Source organism: Cuculus canorus, chromosome 14, assembly GCF_017976375.1.
Source record: "Cuculus canorus isolate bCucCan1 chromosome 14, bCucCan1.pri, whole genome shotgun sequence".
Taxonomy (NCBI): Eukaryota; Metazoa; Chordata; class Aves; order Cuculiformes; family Cuculidae; genus Cuculus; species Cuculus canorus.
The window spans coordinates 4,741,466-4,766,616 of record NC_071414.1 but is presented as its reverse complement, the minus strand read 5'-3'; the positions used below and the strand labels follow the sequence as shown (position 1 = coordinate 4,766,616).

General features: G+C 39.4%; 1 protein-coding gene across 1 annotated transcript in view; it reads right to left on the bottom strand.

The window, feature by feature from the left end:
- The window catches only part of SLIT3 (slit guidance ligand 3), a 518,194-nt gene that overhangs the window by 488,163 nt on the left and 4,880 nt on the right, over nucleotides 1-25,151 (bottom strand). The window contains exons 2-3 of the mRNA XM_009570808.2: nucleotides 3,958-4,029; nucleotides 1,812-1,883 (exon numbers count right to left, since the gene is read on the bottom strand). Of these exons, the coding sequence (XP_009569103.2) occupies nucleotides 1,812-1,883; nucleotides 3,958-4,029 (144 nt within the window). The remainder of the gene's footprint in view (nucleotides 1-1,811; nucleotides 1,884-3,957; nucleotides 4,030-25,151) is intronic.

Below are 25,151 nucleotides of genomic sequence, written 5' to 3'. Positions count from 1 at the left end.
TTGGGTGGATCCCATCCGGCCCCATAGACTTGTGGACGTCTAGCTGGGCAAGCAAGTCTCTAACCGCCTCCTCTTGGATCACGGGAGCCTCAATCTGCCCCTCTAACTCTTGGATTTGTAAACAGAAGGAACAACTTTCTTTGCTATTAAAGACTGAGGCGAAGAAGGCATTAAGTACCTCAGCCTTGTCCTTATCCCCTGTCACTGTTATTCCTTCTGCATCCACTAGAGACTGGATATTCTCCCTCGTCCTCCTTTTCCTGTTAATGTACTTGTAGAAAGACTTTTTGTTGTCTTTCACAGACTTAGCGAGTTTTAATTCTAGTTGGGCCTTGGCCCTCCTGATTTTTTCCCTGCACGATCTCACTTCGTCCCTGTAGTCCACCCAAGATGCCTGTCCTTTCCTCCAGAGCACATAGAGCTTCTTTTTCTTATTGACGCATCTTGAGATCACCCTGCTCCACCAAGCTGGCTTTTCCCCCCGCCGGCTCCTTTTCTGGAACACAGGGATGGCCTGCTCTTGAGCTGACAGGATTTCATTTTTCAAGAGCGCCCAACCCTCGTGGGCTCCCTTGCCCTGAAGGACTGTTTCCCACAGGACTTTGCTAATCAACCTTCTGAACAGGCCAAAGTCTGCCCTCTGGAAGTTTAATGTGACTGCTTTGCTAACCCCCTTCTTAATCCCACCTAGAACTGAAAACCCTATCATCTCATGATCACTTAATCCCAGGCGTCCTCCAACCGTCAAATCCCCAACAAGACCTTCCCTATTCACAAACAGCAGGTCTAGGAAGGCACCCTCCCTTGTTGGTTCGCTAACCAGTTGTGCAAGGAAGTTGTCTTCGATGCACTCCAGGAACCTCCTAGACTGTTTCCTTTCTGCTGTATTGTACTCCCAGCAGACATCCGGAAAGTTAAAGTCTCCCACAAGGACAAGAGGCAGAGATTTAGAGACTGAGAGGCAGAGATTTAGAGACTGAAACAAACAGGCATTCAAAAACAGCATGCGATTTTGTTCTAGTTGCCTACCTCTAACAAATAATTCCCAGAAGTATTTCAGTATTACAGAGATTTTGTTCTGCTCCCACCATCATCAGACAAAATAAACCTAGCTTCATGATAATGATTATCAGTACACCCAACCAAGAACAGCAACTGGACATAGCATTACTTTTGTACTTTGATATTTAAGTTAATACTTCTGCAGAGCGAGTAGTTCTTTATAAGTCAGACCTCTTATATTCACCTTTAAAAAATAAAAAAAAGAACTAAATAATTAGTACCAAAAGCAACGAAATTGTACAGCCCTTTCTCCACGAGGTCTAGCATTGTAAGTTGAAATCCATTGGTATCTGTGGCATTACGCAACTTTAGAGGTAAGAAGCTAATCAGAAAATTAATTCTGAAGGCAGTTTCAGAAATGGTGCGCTTTTCAAAATAGACAGTTGCAACTTCCATTACCACAGATTTATACATAAATGCAAATCTATATAATAATATGAAATTATTAAAAACAAAACTTTCTTTACCTACTTATCAATTTCAAGAGTTGCCCAGACAATATCCTTTTCCTAATGTTGTTAAGATTCTGTTCTATTTCCTTGGCAAACAACTGTACATTTTATATCAATAATTAGCTGTCACGCAATATAAATTCAACTTGTTTAAAAGCATACTTTAGTTAAGGCGAGTACCCATCTTTTTTTCTTAAAGAAACTTAATTTTATAAACATGAAATATTACGAATGACCATTAACACTGAAGAAGAAAACCCGTGGACATTCAACAGTTATAAAAACAGTGATACTTACAGCCGTTCAAGTTGCTTTAGATCCTGAAATGCTCCACGTTCTATCACACTAATCTGATTTTCTTCCAAGTGTCTGCAATTCCAGAAACACCAATTAATTTTAAGACAAGAGAAAAAAAAAAAAAGCTTCACCATTTCTCTTCACATAGGCTACAAAATTGTTTTCACAGAAGCAGCAATAATAGTTACAATAAGACACTGCTAAAAAAATTGGACAGAGCAGCACTGTTTGTCTTGGTCACTAGCAGGAAACGTACACAAATGGTCTCCTGACTGCCAGGTATGGTAGTCACAATTGGAATCCTCAACTATTATAACCATAACCATTACCCTCAGGGAGGCGTTGGTCCAGACCGATGCTTACATCCTTACTATGTCACACTCAGTTGATGTAATGTAATTGAAGTAATCAAGTCCTACAGCCCATGTCAACCCACTCTATGTCAACATATTTTTGGCCATCCTTTGTGTTCTACAAAGGCTTATCCCAGAGTAAATTCCTTCTACGGTAAACACCATGCTACTCAAAGACTGGACAAACATGTGACAAAGTTGTAACGAACACAGAACACAAAACGTATGTGAAGATGGCTGTTGCATATTTTTATTATTAAGAGCATTCAGTATAAATGACTGCAGCAGCATCAGGCAATGTCTGACACCATAAAAAACACCAAAACCAAAACTACTACTGACATCAATGATAGTATTGTACCGTATTTCAATAGGCTTGTGAAACGATATTGGCAGTTGGGATGGGAGCCAAGGAAATCTAAACAACTCCACTGCTAGAGATGAGAGTAACACTACAGGAACAAAAAGTCTTCATACAGGTTTTACATTTTTTCTTAGCATATGACAACCTAATCAAACTCGTTAAGGCAGGAGAAGAAAAGAGTTGTCTTTCCGTTGGCAGGATTCAGTTAATTCGTTGAATGAATTACCACCAACTAACCGTAACAGTTCAACAGTTGCAGTCTTAAGGACTTATTTTAGGAGATAATCAAAGGAAAACATTGACTGCAATACTTAAAAATAACAAAAATTTTTTCAGAGGATGCTGGTGAGATTTGTGTGTTTCTTCACTTGTGAGAGGTGCTTGTTTCAGAACAAGAGGTCAACAGAGTGGCAAAACCAACCTGCCTCTGTCAGTGCTGGGATCAAGTCAAGATGAGGTTGGAATCAAGTGCAACAGTTCAGTGAAACACTGCTAGTGAAGCAGATGGCACTCAGCGAATGTAGTCACTGATGAGCTTGCTCATGGGCATCACTATAGTAGCACTCAATGCCAAATACAACCCTAGTGAAGGGAGAACCCAAGAGCTACTTGAAATGAGAGCACCAGAAACTTTAAGAACTTAGCTTAAGCCTCAACTAATGCAGTAAATTACATTCAAAACTATTTTGTTTCTCTCATCTAGGTTTTTTGTTCCCCTCTGATACATATCCAAATGTTTAAAGCTACATATTTGATTTTACATATAAAAATAATGCAATGAACCTAATTTCCACAAAGCAAAAAATATTGATGCCCACAGTATTTCTGGCACAGGCATCAATATCTATGTCTGCTTCTAAGCTGAAGTGAGGGGGATGTAAACTACTTGTTGTAATTCAGAAAAACCTGTTAGAGAAATTTCAAGGAGAAAAATGAATTCACTTTAAAGAGTAAGAATCTCGAGCTTCTCCTACAAGGACTGAAAGAGCTTCAAGATCTATCATTTGTTCTTTCAGCCCAAGATTTTTTTTAAAAAAGGTCTACGTATAACTACAACAATTATCTATGAAATAGTCCTAATCTTCCTCACTAAATTTGTGGTGCTGTTTGAGATTCATAGAAGAGAAAATAGGAATTAAAAAAATCACAAATTCTATACACTGATGTTTCCATTTCTGATGTTCAAGGCATATTTAGAAGTACAGCCAAGTTCTTCAATGATAATTTTAGATCAAGACACAGCACCAACTATAAGTTTTGTATTTATCACTTCATAATAGACTTAAAAAAATAATATCACAGGTTTCCTTTTGACCGTGTAAGAAAGCGCAGAAATTACTAGCATCTGACTTCTAGAATTATGGACATCCTTATTAGTAGCACCCTAAAACAGCCTTTCAAAGAGAGACAAGTTTCATGTTATACTCACAAGACGCGGAGATTCTTCAGTCCTGTGAAGTCCATCTTTGTGATTCTTGTGATGTTATTTTTTTCCAGATCACTGCAGAGGAAAAAGAAACCAGCATTTAGACACTGTAACTGACATCCAAAATTCCATTAGCAGAAAGTATCTCCATCACCGAAGCATCTATCAGCTGCTAAATTTGTACTAACTGTTTCCATTAACATCTCAAGAAGCAAGTCATCAATCCTGATGCATTTTGCCTCCTCCTCCGAAAACGTTTCTCTCATACAAGAAGTTTCTTCCACTTCCATTTCTAGTACTGGTGCTCACTACATGCTTCCTTCTCCCTCAAGGCCACACTCTTGTAAGAGGCTAAACATATTCACGACCCGATTGGTATAATGCAGTTGAAACAGAGTACTTGGCCCTAAAATGAAGATCAGACTCTGGGGTTGTTCTGAACCCAAGTGACTCTTGCCCGCCACAGAACCTTGGGCTACACGGACCTTCAGGAGAGAATAACTTTAGTGACTCCTAAGTGCGGGTCCACTCAGAAAACTAGAACACTGGCAAAGTCTAACAACAGCTTGTGTTTTTTTCTCAAGCACCCTAAACTGGGCCAGCCTCCAGATCCCAGCTTTTCGGAAAGGGTGGTTGTTCATCACATTGACCTGTTCCCCCAGTTCCCACCTTCTGGCATTAAGCACTCAATTTACACACACCTCTGTTATGCACCAACACATTTTCCTTGTCTGCTCAAGTACTAAGTACTACCTCCCGTACTGTTTCAGTCTGTGCTAATTTATGCCCTTGATTGAAAATTAATTATTAACTGGCATCTTTTAGACAACAGGGAAAATGCACTGTAACCAAACCTTGAGCTGCCCAAGTTTCTGCAGCTTTTCCTTGGAATGAGCACACCAAAACCACAGAAGGATTTAATATCTAAACCTACATTTTTATAGAACAGATATAAAAATAAAACATTTACGTTTGAGACAAATTATACTTAATTGAAATCAAATTACAGGAATTTATAAACTATTCCTTCTTCCATGACTAATCCTATACTTAAGGGAAGCTCCCAGTATACTAACTTTGGTGCCTGTAGAGTTACAGCAAACCAAGAATAATTCATTTCCCAACATGAAGAGCCTTTCTGTTATTTCACCACAAAAGAACACACAAAATACCTGCTGGTGCCATAGGTCCTGTGTTGCTGTTCCCTCTCCTCTAGACTTCCCTTTGCCTGGCACCCCCCTAAAGTCCTCCCAGTTAGGCACATCCTGTTGTTCGGAGTTATGTTGTATCGTTTTTTCCCGTCCAGATTGCTCTACCTGCCCTAGGGCTCACCTATGAGGACAAGATGAACAGCTAGGCTTTCTTCTGATCTTCAGCCAGGCTTATTTTAACATAATAAGCAACATGCAGCCAACTTACAATTAATAAAACCAGTTCTACTCTCCATCATGTCACCACAAATCTGTTCGGAGCATCAGTCTCCTAGATACAAGAAGACTTTAACGAAAAATAAATTTTCTGATATTGGAGTAAACTTTTTTCCCCTTCCGAGTCACATTTTGATGTCTACCAAAAGCTGCTAAAGATCAAAAATACAATTAAGGTAACAGTTTGCATGCTGAAAAAGCATTTGATATTTTTCTGAAGACAATGAGATTGGAAAAACACATTCGGACAAATTTTTTTGTCTATTCCCATCAAATGAAAATAATCTAATACGACAACTTCGCCATGAGGCCAGACAAGTTTTCTACGAAAATGAGATCACAAATCCACAGGAGGAAGTAGCAGCTATTCCTATGCAATTAATTTTTACTGTAGTTCCTGCATTAATGCGCACTGGGATAGATACACGTCTTTCATACTATATTTTAAAAGTTAAATTTCTCTCCCATTTCTAGTAAAATTCAATGACAAAAAGCAAGATGACAGTATTATTTTTAAGTACATTTGGAAATCATCTGACACCTGCACAAACCTTGACCCTGAAATAATTTCAAGGAATCAGATGGGTGTTCTCAAGCGCTGTTTCAAGTTGACTATTGCTCTGGACAGAAAAAAAGGATTAAAGGAAGAAGTAGGAATCAGAGCTCCCAGGAATGCCTCAGCCATCATGACTGTATTCTGAAAAAGGCTGTGTAGATGGCTAAGACAGCTTCTAAGTGCCCAGCAAGTCACTGATGTGAGAGCTCGTGAAGTGTTGAGAATAGTTTAATTGTTTGTAATCATTCATACTTTATCCTAGAAGAGAGAAAAAGTGCTCCTGGCTGCTACAATTTCCAGTAATTTTCTATCATACACGCAGTTCCCTACAAGCCTTCTGGTACTGCTGCTATTTAAGCCAGTCTGCTTTCATCTCTTATGAGATCCCATTAGTAGGACGGAACTACTACTAAGAAATACACAAGTGTTGCAGCATAAATGATTCTTTCCTTTGAATCAAGATCATTTTTTTTCTGCCAACACGAAGTAATATTCTTCTAAGGCGTTCAATTAAAGGCAATTGTCATGGTAACAAATTCCATTTTTCTGGTGTGACCCACGTTGTCTAATAAAAACAGTTACATATTTTTAAGTCTAAGCTTGTCAAAAGGTACATTTTCAACATTCCGAGAAGAAATAGGACTGATGTTTTAGTATATCTACTGACTTCCCCAAATGCTTCTAAACATGGAAAAAAAAGAGCTTTTTTTTCTGTAACATGAACACTATCCGCCACTTCTCAAAAAAGTAAATATTTAGATGAGTACAGGTAATTGTCCTCACTCATCTGTGGAAATAACTTATTCCTAAACACGCGTAATTGTTTTCTCATGTGTTCCCTAAATCTCAGATGCAAACAGATACGGAATTAAGCTCCTTTTAACGTCATTTTAACATGCTGGTGCATTCACTCACTGGCATGGAAAAGATGAAAAAACCCATACCGCCACAAAGTGCTGCACTCAATACAGTAAGAGCCACTCTAACTGAGGGTAGTCAGATATGAAGAATTCTGCAACGATCATGATTAAGCTCACAGTTCATACTGACAAAACCCAAGCCTGTATGACCACAAGATACCAGCCAAGGACAAAGCACCTACAGCTGAAGATCTCCACAGCAACTTAATTTACCATAGACAATATGAAGAAAGAACAGATAAAACCCTGGAATTCAGACCAATAATTCTACATATTATCAATAAAGAGATTTTTTTTTTTTCATAAACGCTGCCATTAAAAATAGAAGCCATGGAGGCATGAAATAAAAAAGGTAGGCAAAAAAAAAATCTAATGTAACCATCTGCATCTATCTCATAGTGAATCTAAGGTATAAGAGCATATGAGGATTGAAGCAGTATAAGATACACTTAGAGTGCAGAAATAAGTGTCTGTAAGATTAGCATCTATTTCTAATCATTAAATAATAAATGTCAAAATCATACTAAAAATACTGAAGTCATAAAATGGCTTAAAACCAGAAAGACTAAACTTCTTAGCATTACTTTATGCATCTTAGCCCAAGATGAACAAATAATCAGAGGAACTCTTTCTTCTGTCAAGAAACCCTTTAGCATAGATAAGAACTAATGATAACATTAAGGAGATGAGGGGAAAATATCCTTACTTTTCAACTATATGAACAAGAAAAATGGTATCCTTGCTTGACTCATGTCAAATGTATTTTAAAAAGGTCCATTAAAGGAAAAACCCACAGAACAAAAACGGGGCACTCCCATTACACAAACCAGCTGTTCTCTTCCATTTGCCTGTATACCGTTAATTAGATCGTGTTTTTCTCCAAGAATACCTTGGAATCACTGCCTACATTTTTCAGATTCTCCAGTTTAATTTCCTCTTCTGTTCTCAGTTCAGTTCTTCCACCCTGGTGCATCATTAACTACTCACTGGTGCGCCAGTGTGACCTGATTGCAAAAAGCATTGGAAAGAATTAAGTCTGGAGCAAGCAACGCATAAATAGCTGATGTTTTACTTGCATTTTGTTTCCATCTGGTTTTCATGCCATTCTTTCACAAGCTTTCCCTTGCCACTATCTCAGAAAGGGTTAGCAAAGTACACCATTAAGCTGGTTAGAAGTCTCCAAGGAAGACAGAAGTCAGCTAAGGTATACAGGGCAACAAAGCATCACTCAACCTACTTTTTTTTGTTCATTTTGTTGAAACTTAACTCTCATCACAGCTTTACTCAGCTTGGACAAGTGCATGCAGACCTGCATTCCTGTTGTACGCATAGCAGTCTCTCCACCACACCACCCCTGCCGCCCAATCCGCCACGCATGAGCTCTGTTCCTCTCTACGCTCAGCCCCAAGAACACTCTTGACTATTCAACAAGCTTCCCCTGCTGAAATCTGCAGCTCCTTGTTCTGAAAGACATCTCAAGATGTTCAACCTGGAGAAGAAAAGATTCCAGTGAGAAGTTCTAGCAGGCTGCCAGTATTTAAAGGGGCCTGCAGGAAAGGTGGGAAGGGGCTCTTGATCAGAGAGTGCAGGGATAGGGGTAACGCTTTTAAGCTAAAAGAGGATAGATTTGGATTACATATTAGTAAGAAATTGTTTCTTGTGAGGGTGGCGAGGCACTGGCCCAGGCTGCCCAGAGAAGTCATAGATGCCCCATATCCCTGGAGGCGTTCCAGGCCAGGTTGGATGGGGCTTTGAGGAACCTGATCCAGTGGAAAGTGTCCCTGCCCATGGCAGTGGGGTTGGAACTGGAAGATCTTTCAGATCCCTTCCAATCCAAACTATTTTTTGATCCTATGATCTTGAGATCACTGCTTCCTCCTGCAGAGGGGCACAGCCTATACTGTATACACAGTATCAACCACTGCATTAATCCCTTCCAAAAGTTCGTAGCTAAAACCAAGGTTTTCATTTCTCTTAGCAAATTACTTGGACAATGCTCTAAAGTCAAGAGAGCCATTCTTCATGAAGCTCTCTTTCCTTAAACAGTTTAGGATTTAACTGATAACTACTGTCTCCGTTATCAAAAAGCATTGTCTACGTTCTGAACATCTGCCTGTTCCAGCATGCTCTCCCTCAGGCTTATCTGCCATTTGAAGAAACAGACTAAAACCTTGATCAACTACTGAGTAACACTTCCTCCTCCTGTTCACAGTAGGTCTAACACTGCTGCAAGGAATCAGATTGCCACAGGTTACCCCATTAGTCAATTAAACTTGGTGACTGTGAAGTTACTGAACCAACACAGACATTAGTGGTTTACAGCTGGTATTTGTGGGCAACATAATATTTTATGTTTCCTTTATAAAGTTTGGCAGCTGATTATGGGCTCACTAGTGGGTTTCAACTACAAAAAAAGTTAAACCTTACCATCTAATCTTGGTTGCTTTTCAAACAAATCAGTGTTCTTAAGAACTACTGGAAGCAAACAGCTTTGAAATGAAATCAATTGGGTCAAAGACATGGGGAAAATTATACCGCAAAGGTGAACTGAATTTATATTTAACTTAAACAAATACCTATGTGCAGATTCATTCCTTCCACATAAAATTCTTATTGTACAGAATTCCAGTATTTTACATAACATGTGGGGGCAAAGATAAAACATGTTACAGACAATGCACATGCCATGGTAGCTTTAAGGAAACAAACACAGAAGGAATTATTTCAGTGGGAGCAGAAGCACGAATTGGACTAGAATGGTACAAGATACCAGTGAAGCGAGTTTGGATGAACTATTAAAATAAGCTTTACTCATAAGCATGTCCTGCAATGTTCTAATAACAAATAAATTCAATACATATTTTGTAGATGTCGAAGAGCAAGTCACACAACACAGGCACTTATTAGAAAAAGGGATGCTTGGAGCAAATCCTGCCTCATAGCAAGAATTCCTCTGAATTGCTTCATCTTTCATTCTTCTCTGAAAACAATCTAGCGAACTTAAGACAGACTTTTAAAGGTTTTAAAGCATCAATATTCTCTGGAACACGCCATTATGCAGCTTCAAACAGTCCTAGGACTGCACAGATATCCTCTGTTACATAGCTTACATTTTAGTTGATAATTATTCTTATTAGCCACAAAACTCTTCCAAAACATCCAGACACTTCTCAATCCCCATCCTCTTCTTTGAACTGTATAAAGTTAATGACTTCAGAAATAAATCCACTTGCCACTCAGCAGTGTGTGGTTCCATCTCCTAGACTGGCAGACCTTGGCAAATACACCCACTCATCTTTGACAGCTCTGAGCTCTAATACAAAGGATGACAACTGAATTTGAAAACACATCACCAGAACTCACCCAAAAGAGCCAATACCAAAGGCAATCAGCTGCTGAAGTCTTGCAACAATCTTCCAATCAATAACTCAATAGTTATACATAAACAAAAAATCCTTAAACAAAAAATCAAATCCTTGTAGATACAAGGATGCAAAAATTCCAAGCAACACTACTAGACTGTAGCAAGTTCCTATTCCTCAGGTCTCATTCTTCTACCTGCTGAACCATTGAGGCATCGTAGTCTCCAAGATAATCCAAAGTTTGGGCTCTCATCACAGGTGTGAGTATTGTATATGCCCAAGTGAATCCCTAACTTAATTCCTCAATTTTTTCAAGACTGTAGTTCTTTGTAAATCAGCTGCCCTTTTCAGAGCCAGTACGAGCTGCCTTTTCTACATACACAGAAGCATCTGTATGTATTTTCATTTTGTGTAATGCCCTCCAGGCCTAACCCTGTCAGTTTTTGGTCAGAGGTCACTCAAATCTCATTCTTTTTCTAGAAGAAACCCAACTATTTTGTTTGGTTAAAGCTGATCGCAGTCAATAAGCATTCCAGAGCAATAAAGTTATCCTCACTTTCACAGAACTCTCAGGTGCCAACCTGGCCAAAACAGTGACATTCCTTCCAACAAAACTGAAGATCACCTCTGACGTCCCACAGTTTCATGTCAGTAATTGATTTTGCACCACAACACCAAACACAAGTCCTAGATGGGCAATATTTAGGAAACTATTTATTAAGCCATTTGTCTTTATCCTAGGACATTATACAAAATGAAAAATTTATATGAAGTGAAAATAATGGGCTATACATTATTATATCTACAGAGAAAGTAATCCAAAGCACTAGTTGCAACTTCATTCAAGTCCTCAAAAGTTCATTCATTTATATTAATACACAAAGAACTCAATAAGAGCAGAGAAACTGCATACTGTATTTAAGAAAAATGAACTGCCATGCACTTCAAAAGACAGCTCTTACCAAGCTACATAGCACTAGGATTCCTTCCTGTCCAACTGCTTTATAAACAAGGTTAGTTTATAATTCTACTCCTAGAACCTCAAACATGAAAATCAGTTTCTGTTCCTGCTAAGTTTTCAAAGTGGCCACCACATACCAGCTCAAAGCTATGCATATTTGTGTCACATCTGGGACAAACAACTGAGCATAAACCCTAATATTGTAAAAAGAAACTCAATTAAATCAACACCCTGTGTGATGTACAGGGAAGAAGCATTTATCTCCACCTCATTTTTCAAAATTTCCCAACAAAGGATGCATAAACTTCTATCTCACACAGAACAATGCATTTGGGAAATAATAAAGATCTTTCCACCTCTAAGAACCAAACTGGTCAGAAGCCAATACACCATGCAGAACTTGCATCAAAACAAAACTCGGCTAAAATTCAAGTGATAACAACAAATTCAGCTTCCTGAACCTAAAGAGTTACTGATATTTTTCATTAGCCCAATTCCTCCAAATAACTCAAGCAGCACACATTCTTGGGAAACAAAGCTTTTATTGTTTTGCCACTACACTGATAAAGGACTTTGTTGATCCCAATCACCTGCTAGAATGAGAGCTAAGTCATCCCTTGAAAATTTTCCTGTTAGATTTGTTTCCCCAGCCCCCAGTCACTTCACAAGGTAACCATGAACACCAACACACAGCACTGGAGGAAACACACATTTTCACTGGGAAGTTAACCATTCATTTGGCTGCCTACTACACTTCAGAAGCACAAAGCCACAAGGAATACCTTCTTCATTTCCAATGAAAGCTACCTGCAGCGTTGGAAGCAAAAGGTTGTTCAGTAAAACCTCTCTACCTTTACAACTACTTTAGTACTCAGCTTGGGAACGTAACCATTCAAAGCAGAGAAATCCACTCCCATGTGCAAACTGTATCCACAGAGCAGCTTTGGGTGACCCTTCGCAGTCTTCACACCCAGTATCTACTTTGTTATTTTAACCATTCTGCAAGATCTCTGCTATAGAGTTAATTTGTCTTTAATGGCTATGGACTGCCACTAGCCTCTTAACCTTAAATGACTGTAATTCCCCACAGAAAGTGCTTGGCAATTTTCTTGTGTCTTCAGTCCAAGAACTTCAAAGTTACTATGATAAACTACTCGATTACAACACTACCCTAAAACCCTCTGGCAGCACAATCTGCATATCTTCAGATTTAACATGTTTTCATCTCAACTTTTGCAATGCAGGAAATAAAGTCCCAGGACTGGAATTTATGAAAGACACAAAATCCATTAGTTACCAAACCACTTGGGTGAGTATGAACATCACTTGCAAAGGAAAAGATAAAAAATTTTGAACTCATGTCCAGCCAAAGTAATTTCAGCGTGGGTTCGTGGTTTTGATTTTTTTTAAACAAGATGGTACATTCCATCTCTACATAAGACTTTGTTTTTTAACTTATTTTTTTTCTTCTTAAAACAGTTGATTTTTTAAAGGAGCATAAGACTTTTTTTCCTCACTGACTTCTCCATTCACTGACTGGTATTCTCTAAATATAATCTAGTTCAGTAGGGAAAAAGCCCCAAAAGTGAAGTCCTCCATCTAGGAGAAGATAATCAGGTAATAATTGCAGGTGGGACAGTGACTACCAGGGAGCTCATGACTCCCGTTGGGACACAAAACACCATCAGCGTGCCCTTGCCGCAGTGAAAGCCACCCCCACACGGTGTGTACTAGCAAGCGTGTAGCCAGAAAGGTTTAGGAATCTGAAAGAATTGACTAATCTTTTGGATTCAGGATTTCTGACAGTTTATCTGCAAGACCGTACCCAACTGCAGGCTCTCCAGTAGATGAAAGGCACAGATATAGAAGAGAGAGAGAAATAACAGCCCACTGGGGGGAAGCTGTAGCTTATGACACAAACAGAGGCGAGGAGAGCTGGGCTTCTTGAACTTTAATAAAGGGTTAATGGGAGATCTGCAAGTGCCTGGTAGACAGGAGAATACAGACCCCCTTCCATCATCTGTGTAGAACAGGTTATATGTAGGGCAAGGCGAGGAAAAGAGAAAAAAAAGAAAAAAAACATCAAGCCGTGTCACAACCATCAGTTCCTGAAAGGATTCAGAGTTATCCTGCATCGCTTCAGTAGCGAGTACTGCACAGAGCACATGAACATGCTAATATCAGGATCCAGTCATTAGGATATAGCTCGCTATCCATGTTAAACAAGAATAACAATAAACTTAGAGCCCAACATTTAATATGTATTGTTGTTCTTGTTGGCTAGCACCATGTGTATGACACTAGACAGTTTCAGTCTCCTGAATAATTTAAATAGTAATTAAATAGGCACACAATAGCTGGAACGTACAAATTCCATGCTGCATCACACTTCTGTAACACACCTACATGATATAGCTTTTATTTCAAAAAAAATTAGATTGCTCCTTCTGATTACAGAAGGCTTTCAGGTATGACGGACAGTTTTCTTTCTGTCTGAACAATGAGAAAATTGATCTTAGAGGTTAAGTGACCTAATTTTCTGAGTAAACTATCCATTCTAACGCTCATCACAGCGGTGCTTGGTTAGTACACCACATGAAGCATCTAAATGATCTAGAAGTGCTTACAGGCAACACATTTCTGTCCTTATCAAAACAAAACATAAGTGACTTGGCAAACTATAGGAGTTAAAAAAACACCAGGAAAAAAAATAGCTTTTGCAACTTGTACAGTGCCTGAATTCCCCTCTGAGCAGGTTGCTGTTTAAAATCATACCTGAGACCTACAGAAAGGAATTACTCAGTCCGTTTTGCTCAAATATTCTGATTCTTCCAAGGAAATACATGCTTGTCCTAGCTCACAGGAATTCCTGACTAATTATTATAGTTAGCAGATTTTATTACACATAAAGGAAACGTTATGCTGGCAGATTTATGTTCTAACACACGTTTTATAATCCCATGCCCCTCACCTTTGTACCTAAAGTTTCATAACTAGTTTTGATGTGCTCCACATTTCACTTGGCAGGGTCACCTCTGCCCCTGTCAAAGGCAGAGAACCTACCGGAAGAATTAAGTGAGTCAAGAGGCTGTACTTGCATAACCTCATGTTCCGGTACACAAATACAAAGCTTATGAAAAAAGCAGGAAGCCAATGTCTTGGCTACAGATAGAGAAACACACCACCATTAGAATTACTGACATGGTGGGACAGATTTTGTAGTTATAGGTATGTCCAGCGATGGTTGAACACAAGGTTCTCAGTAAAGCCAACAAGGAGGAGACGCTGCTGTTCAACAGAAGCAATTGCTCACGTGTCTGGAGCTCCTCTGTGGATGGGGCAAGAGTCCTGTTGAGTAGGTCGGTCTGGATCGGAGGAGAGGACAGCAAAGGTGACAGTGTGCTAGGAGTTACTCACCAACTACCCACACGAAGTAAAGGAGGGGAGAGCACTCTAATAAGAGGAAGTCTCCAGATCACAGACCCTGATTCTTATGAGCGTAAGTCTCCTTGCCGTTTTCTGGAAAGGCAGGCCAAAAAGACTGGAGACTTCTAGAGCATGTTACACAGTTTCCGAAAATAGGTGCTAGATGGGTCAACTATGGATTAAGTTGGCTTTAGCTGCTACTCACAAACAACAAAGTGACTGGGGGCATTATATTCAATAGAATCCTTGGCTTCAGCAATCATGAAACAACAACGTTCAAAATGCTGAGGGTAAAAAGCAGACCACAGACTTCAGGAGAGCACAACTCAAGTTTTGCAGAATTGTAGATTTTTTCAGCATTCTGGGGATTACTGGGGCACATCCTGTGGGAAGCAGCCTAGAATAAGCTTAGCACAAGAACACCCCGTCCAGATACTGAGGACAATGAGCAGGTAGATTAGAATACCACCCTGGCTAAACAAGCACCTTATGACTGAGCTCCAGTGCAGAAGAGAGGAGTACAAAAACATTGCCCAAAAATTAAGTGATGGTATTAGGAAAGTCAAAACTCACCTAGAGTTCAAACTGGCAAGAGTCATCAAAAAAATCATCTAGCAAGCACATCAGCTATGAAAGAATAAGGAAGCGGTGATGGCTTAGTGACAGATTGAGGTGCTCAGTCTGTCTTTGTGTTCAGTCTTCACTGACAGTCTCCTAAGTCTGTGTGTCTAAGGACAAGGTTCAAGGAGAGCAGCCAACATTGGCAGATGAATCTGACCTATACAAGGGTGGGGAAGAGGCAGGATGCATCTGTCAGTGCAGAGAGTGCACTTACACAGCGCAGCCTTGCTGTGGCACCTCTGATACAGGCAAATATTACACTTATCATCAAAAAAAAGTTGAAAATCGTTATATGACAAAGTGCAGGCTGGTCAGCATCAGCCTCACGTTGGTCCCCAGTGCAAATACTATTGGAAGCAATTTCTGGGCACAGAGGGGAGGACAGAACAGTCAAAAGACTGAAATCATGCTTGACCAACCTGACTGCCTTCAATGCTGAAATATCGGTGGGTTAAGGGAGAACAATGTCTTTCTCAACTATGTGGGGAATATTGTGTCCAATTTGGGGCTCATCAGCACAAGAAAGATGTCAACCTTAACGTCCAGTGAAATAACAATGAAACAATCCAGGGACTAGACTACATAAGAGGAGTCTGATGAAGCTTAGCTTATTTAGCCTGGAGAAGTGCAAGCTTTGGGTCGCTGAACAGCAGTCTTCTAATACCTATAGAAGGATTACTTGGAAAATGGAGTAAGACTCTTCCCTGAGGTACAGAGAAAAAGAGATACAATGATCATATATGGAAATGGGGGAAATTCTGGGTGTACATAAAAACCCCAAAACCTGTTACTTATAGGATAGTCAAGTTGTGGAACAGGTTGCACAAAGGTGCTTTGGCTTCCAAGACCCAAAGGGACAAATCCCTGTGTAACCCTGGTCTGAAATTCCATGTCGACTCTGCTTTGAGCAGAGACCAGATTAGGAGACCTCCTCAAGTCCCTTCCATCCTCAGGGGGTTTATAATTCTGCGTTGTCTACCGAGAAAACGGAAAAACATTTATTCGTTGGTTTGGGGGTTTTTTTGGTGAGGGGAGCTGAGAGGTTTATAGAAAGCTTTAAATCTGAATCACAAAGGAGACCATAAAAAGGTTTTAAAATACAGTTGATGCAGAAACATTATTTAAAATGAAGGAGTCAGGATGTGCAAGTAGTAAAGACAAAGAAGTACAGTACTGTGACATATTAGCTCACGCAGTCTTTTCATTCCTATAAAAACACCCCAAGGTTAAAAACTGTACATGAGAAAACTTCATTTCTCACTTGTTTCCTTTTCAATTCTTGATTTTATTTAATCATTCCAATTTAACTCTTGTAACTGTATCTCCTCTTTCATATCCAACGTGCACCAGCTGGCTGTATGGACATTAGGAGGTTACATCAGCCTATTGCTATTCCAACGGAGACCAAGCACTTACACAGGTAGAAACCCAACAGTGTTAAATGTTCTTTGGGCCATATTTTGACTCAGCAGGACAATGGACAATCTCATCAGGACATGAACAGATGTGTGCACTTCAATCTTTCTTACTCCTACGACTTCAAAAGGTTACCCAAATGAGTTCACATTCACTATCTCAAATAGGAAGACCCTGTAAATCAATGTAAAATATAGCCCGTGATAACAGGACTTAGAAAACCCTTCTACGAAGTGTAACTATTCTTCAGAGTTATCATTACTACGATTTATGGCAAATAATTCCATTTCCCAAAACACTACTAAATTCTCCAATGTATTTAATGCTAATTTAATGTTAATCAAGGACTTCCAGAACCGAATGCAATAAATACAGTGAGAAATAAAGATCAACAAAAATTACTACTTGTCATAAGACAGTTTTCCGCTCTGACTCTTCTACATACTTCTCTTTTTTGTCAGTTTTGCTTTTTTATAATCCAATACATAACCAATCACAACAGGCTCATTTGGGGAAAAACCCAAACACAGCATGTAAATATCAGCAAAATTCAGATCACTTTACACAGGAAAAATCTGATGCTTGCATTCCAGACCGTATTTCTCTAATTATGGGGTACAAGACTGAATATAACACCGTGAAGAAACCACTACCTGTTTAGGCGTTCTTCACCAATACAGACCATTTCACGCTTAGGACTTGAAATATCTCCCTATTACTCCCAGTCAGAAGGTTGCTTCTGACTGCTGGAATTCTTGACGACTTGGTAAAAAAAGTTATACCTAACAAATTATTTTAGTGAAGCCTGACAGGAAAATGAAGCCTTGATTTCATCTCCTTGCTCGCTTTCAGACATGCACCGACTAGAAACTCTTTCCAGGAGATCTTTTTCCTGGAAAGGCAATAGACATCTTTGTTGGAGTTTTTTTGTTGTTGTCCAAGGTTTTTTTAATTTCACTAGCATCCACTTTCACCAACTCTGTCCCCTCCAAGAAGCACCATACTGAGTGTACATATTTACCATAGCTACTAAGGAGCTGATTAAGCCAAGAAGTAGCAGTAGGAGGTGTAGGACAGATTTAATATGGAAAATGAAAGTTGTTGTGTTCACTTGACCAAGTTAGCATCCAGATGTTACAACCACAAGGAATTTTCTCCATTCTCAAGTAGATTCCCACCACCCTCCTTGTCCCTCCCCATCCTCATTCAGCTTTTGGTTTTCAACAGTTGACCCACTGAAGTGAAACTGAATTGATTTCACAACACTTGCTAAACAAATAGAAACCTCAAGTTTTTCTAAACAAGTCTTGGCACACACATTTCATGTTTCAAATTACTGAAACTACTCATGCTTATAAAACCACTTTGCATTAAGCCTACTGTATAACTGAGAGGTACAGAAAAACAACCTTGGGAAATATCTGTTCTATAAAATGAAGTTAACAACAACTAGGAATAATGCACTTTAAGCTTTTAAAAAGCATCCCAAGCAATTAGCTAAAGAACTTCCCAGGCAAAAGAAATAACCCAACGAACAACCCCTCAGAAAACCATAAACCACTTCTGATTGCTTCTTATCTTTTGCTGCCTTGTCATATGTTATCTATTAAAACTCACAACTCCAAATGATTATTGGACTGTTTCTTATACTTTCACGTTCTTATCTGAGAATCGTACATCCAGATGTGTGTTTTCATCTCACTCTGAAGAACCAGCCTTTGCCTTAGGGCTTTATTTCTCAATATCTACTTCCACTTCTGGAAAACTAATTTTCTTTGCTCAAGAATTTTACATCCATGATTAGTTTCACCATTTCGTTTCCAGCTCACCTCCCTACTGCATTTATTTAGGCATTTCAGAAACGTACAATTGCTTCCCTGTACTATTTCCTTATAATGAGTTCCCTTTCTTGCTCGCCAGCTGTGTTCTTGAAACACCATCTCAAACCAGCTCCACCACTTCAGGAGGACGAGACAGGGAGCCCCTCCTTAGCACTCTACAACTGTTTCGGAGAAACTGTGACCCAGAAGTTCCCACCTTGCTAAGTGATGCTGTAACCACTACCACCCTCACTAAGCAAAGGTGGTTCACATAAGCTTTTTCCAAAACCCACATTTCAAAGAACTGCACTTAACGTAACGCCTCCCCAGTCTCAAGAAAACCTTCACATAAGCAAAAAATAAATTTAGGGAAAACTGTATGTTAAGGTCCCAGTAAAACAAAACATGCTTTATGACTAACAGGAAGGCACAAGCAGTTTTAATTGCTTTTAGGATGTGGCTTTTAGTCGCTGAAATTCCTGAGTCATATTTAAAGAATATAACTACTACAATTCAACACCAGTGTGTCCACATCGATGGAGGGCCAGCACACACATACACAGCGATGATATTTAAAGGGCTTGATATCACGTAACTATATTAGTTATATGAGCTTTCTATGCTACATAATGTATCCGAAAACAGAGAGAAGGGGCAATCAAACCTTTGGCAGACAAGGATTTGGTGCGCTTCCCTCTTTTCTTATTGTAAAGGGGAGTTGAGGGGGGAAATAGCATAAAGCTAAATTACATTTTCCATAGAGCGCTGAGTAACAAGAATTTCTTTGGTCGGTCATCTTTGACAAGACAGCACGTACCAAGGAACATGACTACAGAATTCTAAGGAATTGTCTGCCCTCATAGGATGAGATTTTTTTGATCTTTAAAGAAAAACTGAAGTTAGGAATTTGAATCTCTCCTACTTTTGGGCAAGTTGTTCGTCAAAAAAAGCCTTTCCAAGCCAAGTTTTTGTATTAGGTCAGTATTTTGCAACATATGAAATTAGATCTGCTGCTTATGCTAACCTCGTTTGCCAGACAGACAACCGAGTACTTCTTCAACTTCAAAAGCTGCTAAAATATCCGAAGCACTCATTATTCACCAGTGCATACCCAGAGAAAATGTCAGTGAAAACACAATAGAACTGTTTGGCTGAACTGACTTAAAGCATTTATTTTTCCTACGACCTATGAAAGTGTGTAAGGCTCCCAACTCACTGTCTGCATCTTTTGAAACTGTCAAAGTTATTTATTAGGGTCCCATAATTACATGTCCCAGTAATGCCTTACAGTCTACCAATACATTCATTTTATACAACTTAACTAAACACATTCGTTACCAACCACAGGAATAAAAGTAAAAGACTAACAGAAAAAAAACAAGGATTAAGAAATACCCCTTTAACTACTAGTACGCACAAGAATGTACCTATGCCTGTGCTTTCAGTGTGTTATTTCTGTAGTAGTTAAGCGTTTATCTTCTGTAACAGTTTAAGAGAATGTTCATTCGCGTACTTTTCCCCCCCGACTCTCCCCACCCCAGACACACAGCCAACCTTGACAAAAATCTAGCTCTTGGAAAAAAAAAAAGAGTTGGAACCCAGACAAATAGCTGCATTTTATAGTGTCGTGATTCTGGAGATCAGAATCTCAGATTCCTCAATACAAAATTTATCAGCATTTCTGTTATCATGCCTAGAAGCACCCCACAATAGCTCAAGATTTCTTCATGTTAAATGTTGTACAAAGACGACCCAAAGAACTTCCAGCAAAGACACAAAGAGCAAAGAGATGAAGACAAGCAAACGAAAAGTTCTGATCAGTACAGCGGGCAGTCCTGAACTCTGAAGTAGCCTAAATTTGCATTACATATTTTTAACAGATATAATGATAATTACAGTAGATTTCAAATTCTGAAATGTGACCTTTCTTTTTTTCCGATAGGGACAGTTGTTCCCAAGCAAGAGCATCGAAAATGAACAGGAAAAAAACCCTATCAGACATAGAGCTTATCACCAGCCCCCGCCCCCACCTTCTCCAAGCCCATTCAACCCGCTGTTAAAATGGGTTACCTATCCCCAAATCATTAACCTCCAAAGTAGTTTATCCATCCACTTACACAGAAGTAATCCTCTGCCTATGCAGACAGGAACGACTGTGAAGGTGCACATGAAAAACATACTGAGAAATTACAGGCAAACAATTTCTCTTGTTGTTCTGGGGGACTGCCTGGATGGACAGACACAGCACAACGTCACTACAGCATCCCCACACCACAGAAAAGGGTTAAAGTCTCTCCAATTAAACATAGCATCACTGTTAAAAGCCTTGCACCTCAAACCAGAATAGAGAGATCCACAGAGCAGCCAACGAGTTATCAATGATGAGAACAGTATCTCCTGAAATTCTCAGTGTTGCCCGGACTCTAAACACATTTAATAGGTGTTGGAGGGTTTTCGTTAGTAACCTGATAATAATTCCACAAGACTGATTATTCCTCATGCAACTGAAGTAGAAAGCAGTAGTACGGAGGGTCTCATCAGGAGAGGCCTCGTGGTTCCTGCAAAAACCCTTAGACAGAAGTTCAGAATCATTTCTGCAACAGTACTGCACACTTTCAGGGAGCTGCTGAGCAGTACAAATTGTGAAATCCATTTAGAAGTAAATTTCTGATAGGTTTTACAGATTGCTTGATGAAAAGTCAAGACAAGACCACCCTTAAAACACTCAGTGTTCGTCCTCATTTTAATTGAACTGATGTTTATTGAAGGTGTCTCCTCATCAGTGACAGAAAAGGAAAGTACATAGCCATCGGTTAAAATTACCTCCAGCTGAAAGACAAAATGAAAATCTCAGAAAAAAGAAGCAACTCACAGACCAAAAGGTAAAAATCTAATTAAAAGCTCCAGAACCCTATCAATCATGGGATTAAAAACATACATGGCAGCCATCAAACAGATGGCGTAAACCTGAAATACAAGACAAATTTCTTCTTACAGAGACAACTGACAGAGCAGATTCAGCTGGGGGGAAGTTGAAAATAACTAGCAGAGAGGTAAGAATCAGCCTCAAACTCTTTTCTACACAGGTGGCTCTCGACTCATCTAGAATTTGCTCCGAGTACAAGACCACAAACCTGTTTCACTCACACAAATAGGCAGACAGATCTATTGTGTATTAAGCACCATTAGTAAAAACATGCCAGTTGCTTACAGGACCATTTCTCAATGAGGAACAACAAGTTCTTGCCATTCCTGAGAGCCGTTCGAGATGTTAAATGATACGTCTGACTGGACAACATCTAACCCAGATTAGAAAAATCCACAGAGCCTTATGGATTTCTGCAGAAAGGACTTGAAAAACACTGAAAACAGAATAGCTTGAGCCATGTTGCAATCAGAGAATTACTTGAAGCCAGTCTTTTCTTATCCTGTAAGTTACATAAAAACAAACAGAAAAGCCAAATTGCTACAGCCTTACACTGGCAAGCAAAACCTATTAAGGAACATAAAAAGCACAGGAGTGACAACAGCAGCCCCAAGCCAAAATCCATATAATACTATTGTAATGCACTTGAATCAACAGGAATTAATGGAAATTGCCTGCCACCCAAGGAGCAGAAGGGAGCCAAGAGCAGGAGGCACATTCTGCCAGCCTATCTCAACGACTTCACAAGATCACGAGGCACAAAATTTACCCCTATGATGACAGAAACAGTTTCTGAACATCACTGCTCACCTATACGCCCTCGTAACAGCAACGTAACAGACAGATAATCACTTGAAGAAACCTTTGCCTTACATATAGACATTCTCCATGACATCACCAGTATTATTTTGTTCAAAAAGCTTTGTCATTGAAGTCCAGTTTAGCTTTTCTCTCCAAAATTATCCTGACACCATCCTTCCTCACATGAAGTTAGAAACTTGCTTTGTTTCAGCTTGAAGACAACCAAAAACACTGCTGTGTCTTAGAAGAGCAATAAATAAGCCAAATTAAAAAAAAAAGAAAAGAGAGGCCCCCTTCAGGGAGCTGTGGAACTGTAAGCAGAGGATGCACATACTAATTTCGACAGCTGCCACCATCAAGCCCCCACCAGAAAGTTGGCTCTACTTAAAACCAACAAAAGACCTCCTAGGAGAGAGGCAAACTCGCTCACAGTCCCACTTCTGCTCAGACAGAGAAGATCAACCAGTGTTGAAAGTGGTTTCAATCCTGAGCCACAGAAACTCCTGACCTGGTCCAGTATGTGTAGTTGCAGGGTACAAACAGGTGAAACAACTAAGAGGTACCAGGTTCTTTCTTACAAACATTCCACCACCTCTCCCAAGGAGCACAACATTTGAGGTAATTGAGTGGTTGTATTACAAGACACAGGGAAGCTTACATCAACTCCAGGAGCAGACCTCCACCTCCTTGAAAGCATTTGAATGTTTCAGGTTAAGTAGGGAGGAATAATCACTGCTTTAATCACAACGAGTTTGCTACAGTGTAGTACCTCATAAGGCTGGAGGCACTTTTGGAGAGAAAAGAGGCTCCAGAACTTGCAAGTTTACAATCGTGCTGAATCAGAAAGAGCTGGTTATGTCACTTCAGTAACAAGACCTCATTAGGTTTTGTAGGTTCAAAGTTAGGGGAAAAAAAAAAAGAAGAGGAAAGTAAAGAAAAAATTAAAAGGTAAAGGAAATGAGGAATTACTTTGGAGTGAAAAGTGATTTGCTTCTTAATTAGATACATTAAAAAAACCCAGAAATTATTACCTTTGCTTGAAACATTACTTGAGTGGTCAACTGCAGTTCTCAGGCACAGGTGAAAGAGCTCCATCCAACTTAAGTCTCCAGAAAATTTATCTGAACATTACACCACCCTTAGCAGGCGTAATAGGTGGAAAAAGAAAGAACAACACAGCTGTGACTAGGAAACGGTCCTGAAACATTTCAACTTTGAACTCAAAGCAAAACAATTTTCCAATAATTTCTAGCAAAGCAAGTGTAAACCAACACAACTACAATCCTGACCAACAGCTTATATTCTCCATCTTCATTCAGGAGTAATTAAATCTTCTAATCAAGGAAAAATGGATCCCAGTAGATGACCACCAGATAAAAAGCTACTTATTTCAAAAGATCAGCTGCAGCAACAGGCAGCCAAGGGAAATGAAGCACTCAGGGCACCGTAAGAACCATACCGAGAGTTCCAGAAAAATTAGGCTTCAATTCATTCGAGATATTAGTTCCTGGGAGGGGACACATCTTTATTTAGGTGTCCTGAACAGTCTCTACAGTAAACAAGCCCAATTCTTAACATAAAACTACTGTAACTTACTCACTGAAAATCCTTATCACAGCCAGGTTCTTTTCCTCTGTCCTCCCCAAGCATCCTGTAATATTTCTGTGGGAAACCTATCCGATTTCTGCTCTGTGGAATCTAAGGAATAACTTAAATACTACAGAAACGGAGACAACAAATCACAGCAGATGTTTCTGTCCATGCAGGACAAATGATTTTGTTTTGAACAAAAATGGAAACGCTTCAACAATAAACAAAAAAATATGCTTAGCAGTGACATTTCAAAAGATTATTGATAATACTCAATAATGAACTTAAAAAATGCACAGACGGTGCACAACACATGGGATTTTTATACACATTACTGTACACATAAAATATTAGGATTCCTTTATTTTTGGCCACACAACTCATCCATACAGGTACACTATACTAAGTTCAGCACACACTTCCCAAACTCATACACAAAAATTCCAGACAGGAAAAAAAAAACAAGCAATACTTATGATCTATACTTTACGACTTCCTAAAAGGATGATGGCTGTTCTTTAGAGGGACAACTTTCCTTTCACCTAGTCATTTGGCCTGCATTAATACTCAACTGCAAAAGTAAGAATATGAAAAAAGCAAATAGTCTCAGAGCAACATATTGAAAACTGCAGTACAGATTCTGAAATTGAGGGGATCGGACTATAAATCAAATCTCAGCAAACAAGTACAGACAATGTGACAGTGTCCACAAATTGCTTCTGTACCTACCAAATTAGAATAGCTAATTTCATTCTCCTTCCCGTTTCCATCACTTCAAAACAAGGTAACAAAATTAATAGTGCAAGACTGATCCTACACAAGCGCATGCCAATGTCCAGTCAAGCACAAGTAGTCAGCATTAAGTTCATTAAAGGAAGTATCCAAATTAGATTAAGCAACTCAGTCAAGTTTTCCCAGGATCGGTCCCTTTGAGAGCAACCTCTTCGAAGCCGAAGCCACGAACATCTACTTATAGACACATGACCTATGGAAAGAAAAAGGCTCTATGCAAGGTTTTGGAGATCATTGCTACACAAATGAGCGGTATTCCCTAGTGGGAAGGATTCTAGAAAAACAGAATGTCAGTGTAAGAGTTGGTATAATTACATTTGCATGTGTTTAACATTGCGTTCTGCTGTAATATGGAAGCATTCAAGACAGAAGCTTAGATTTAATTTGGAGACAAAATTGAGGAAGTTGAAGACTTATTACAAGCCAGTGCAACTTGAGCAGCTACATGCACCTAGGCCAAAAACACCATAATAATATATTTGTGTAACAGAAACCCCAGACCACATGAAAACTCCAGAGTAAGCAGATGACTAAGCTTCTAAATTGCACCTAAATGGGGACACGCTCAATTTAGCTACT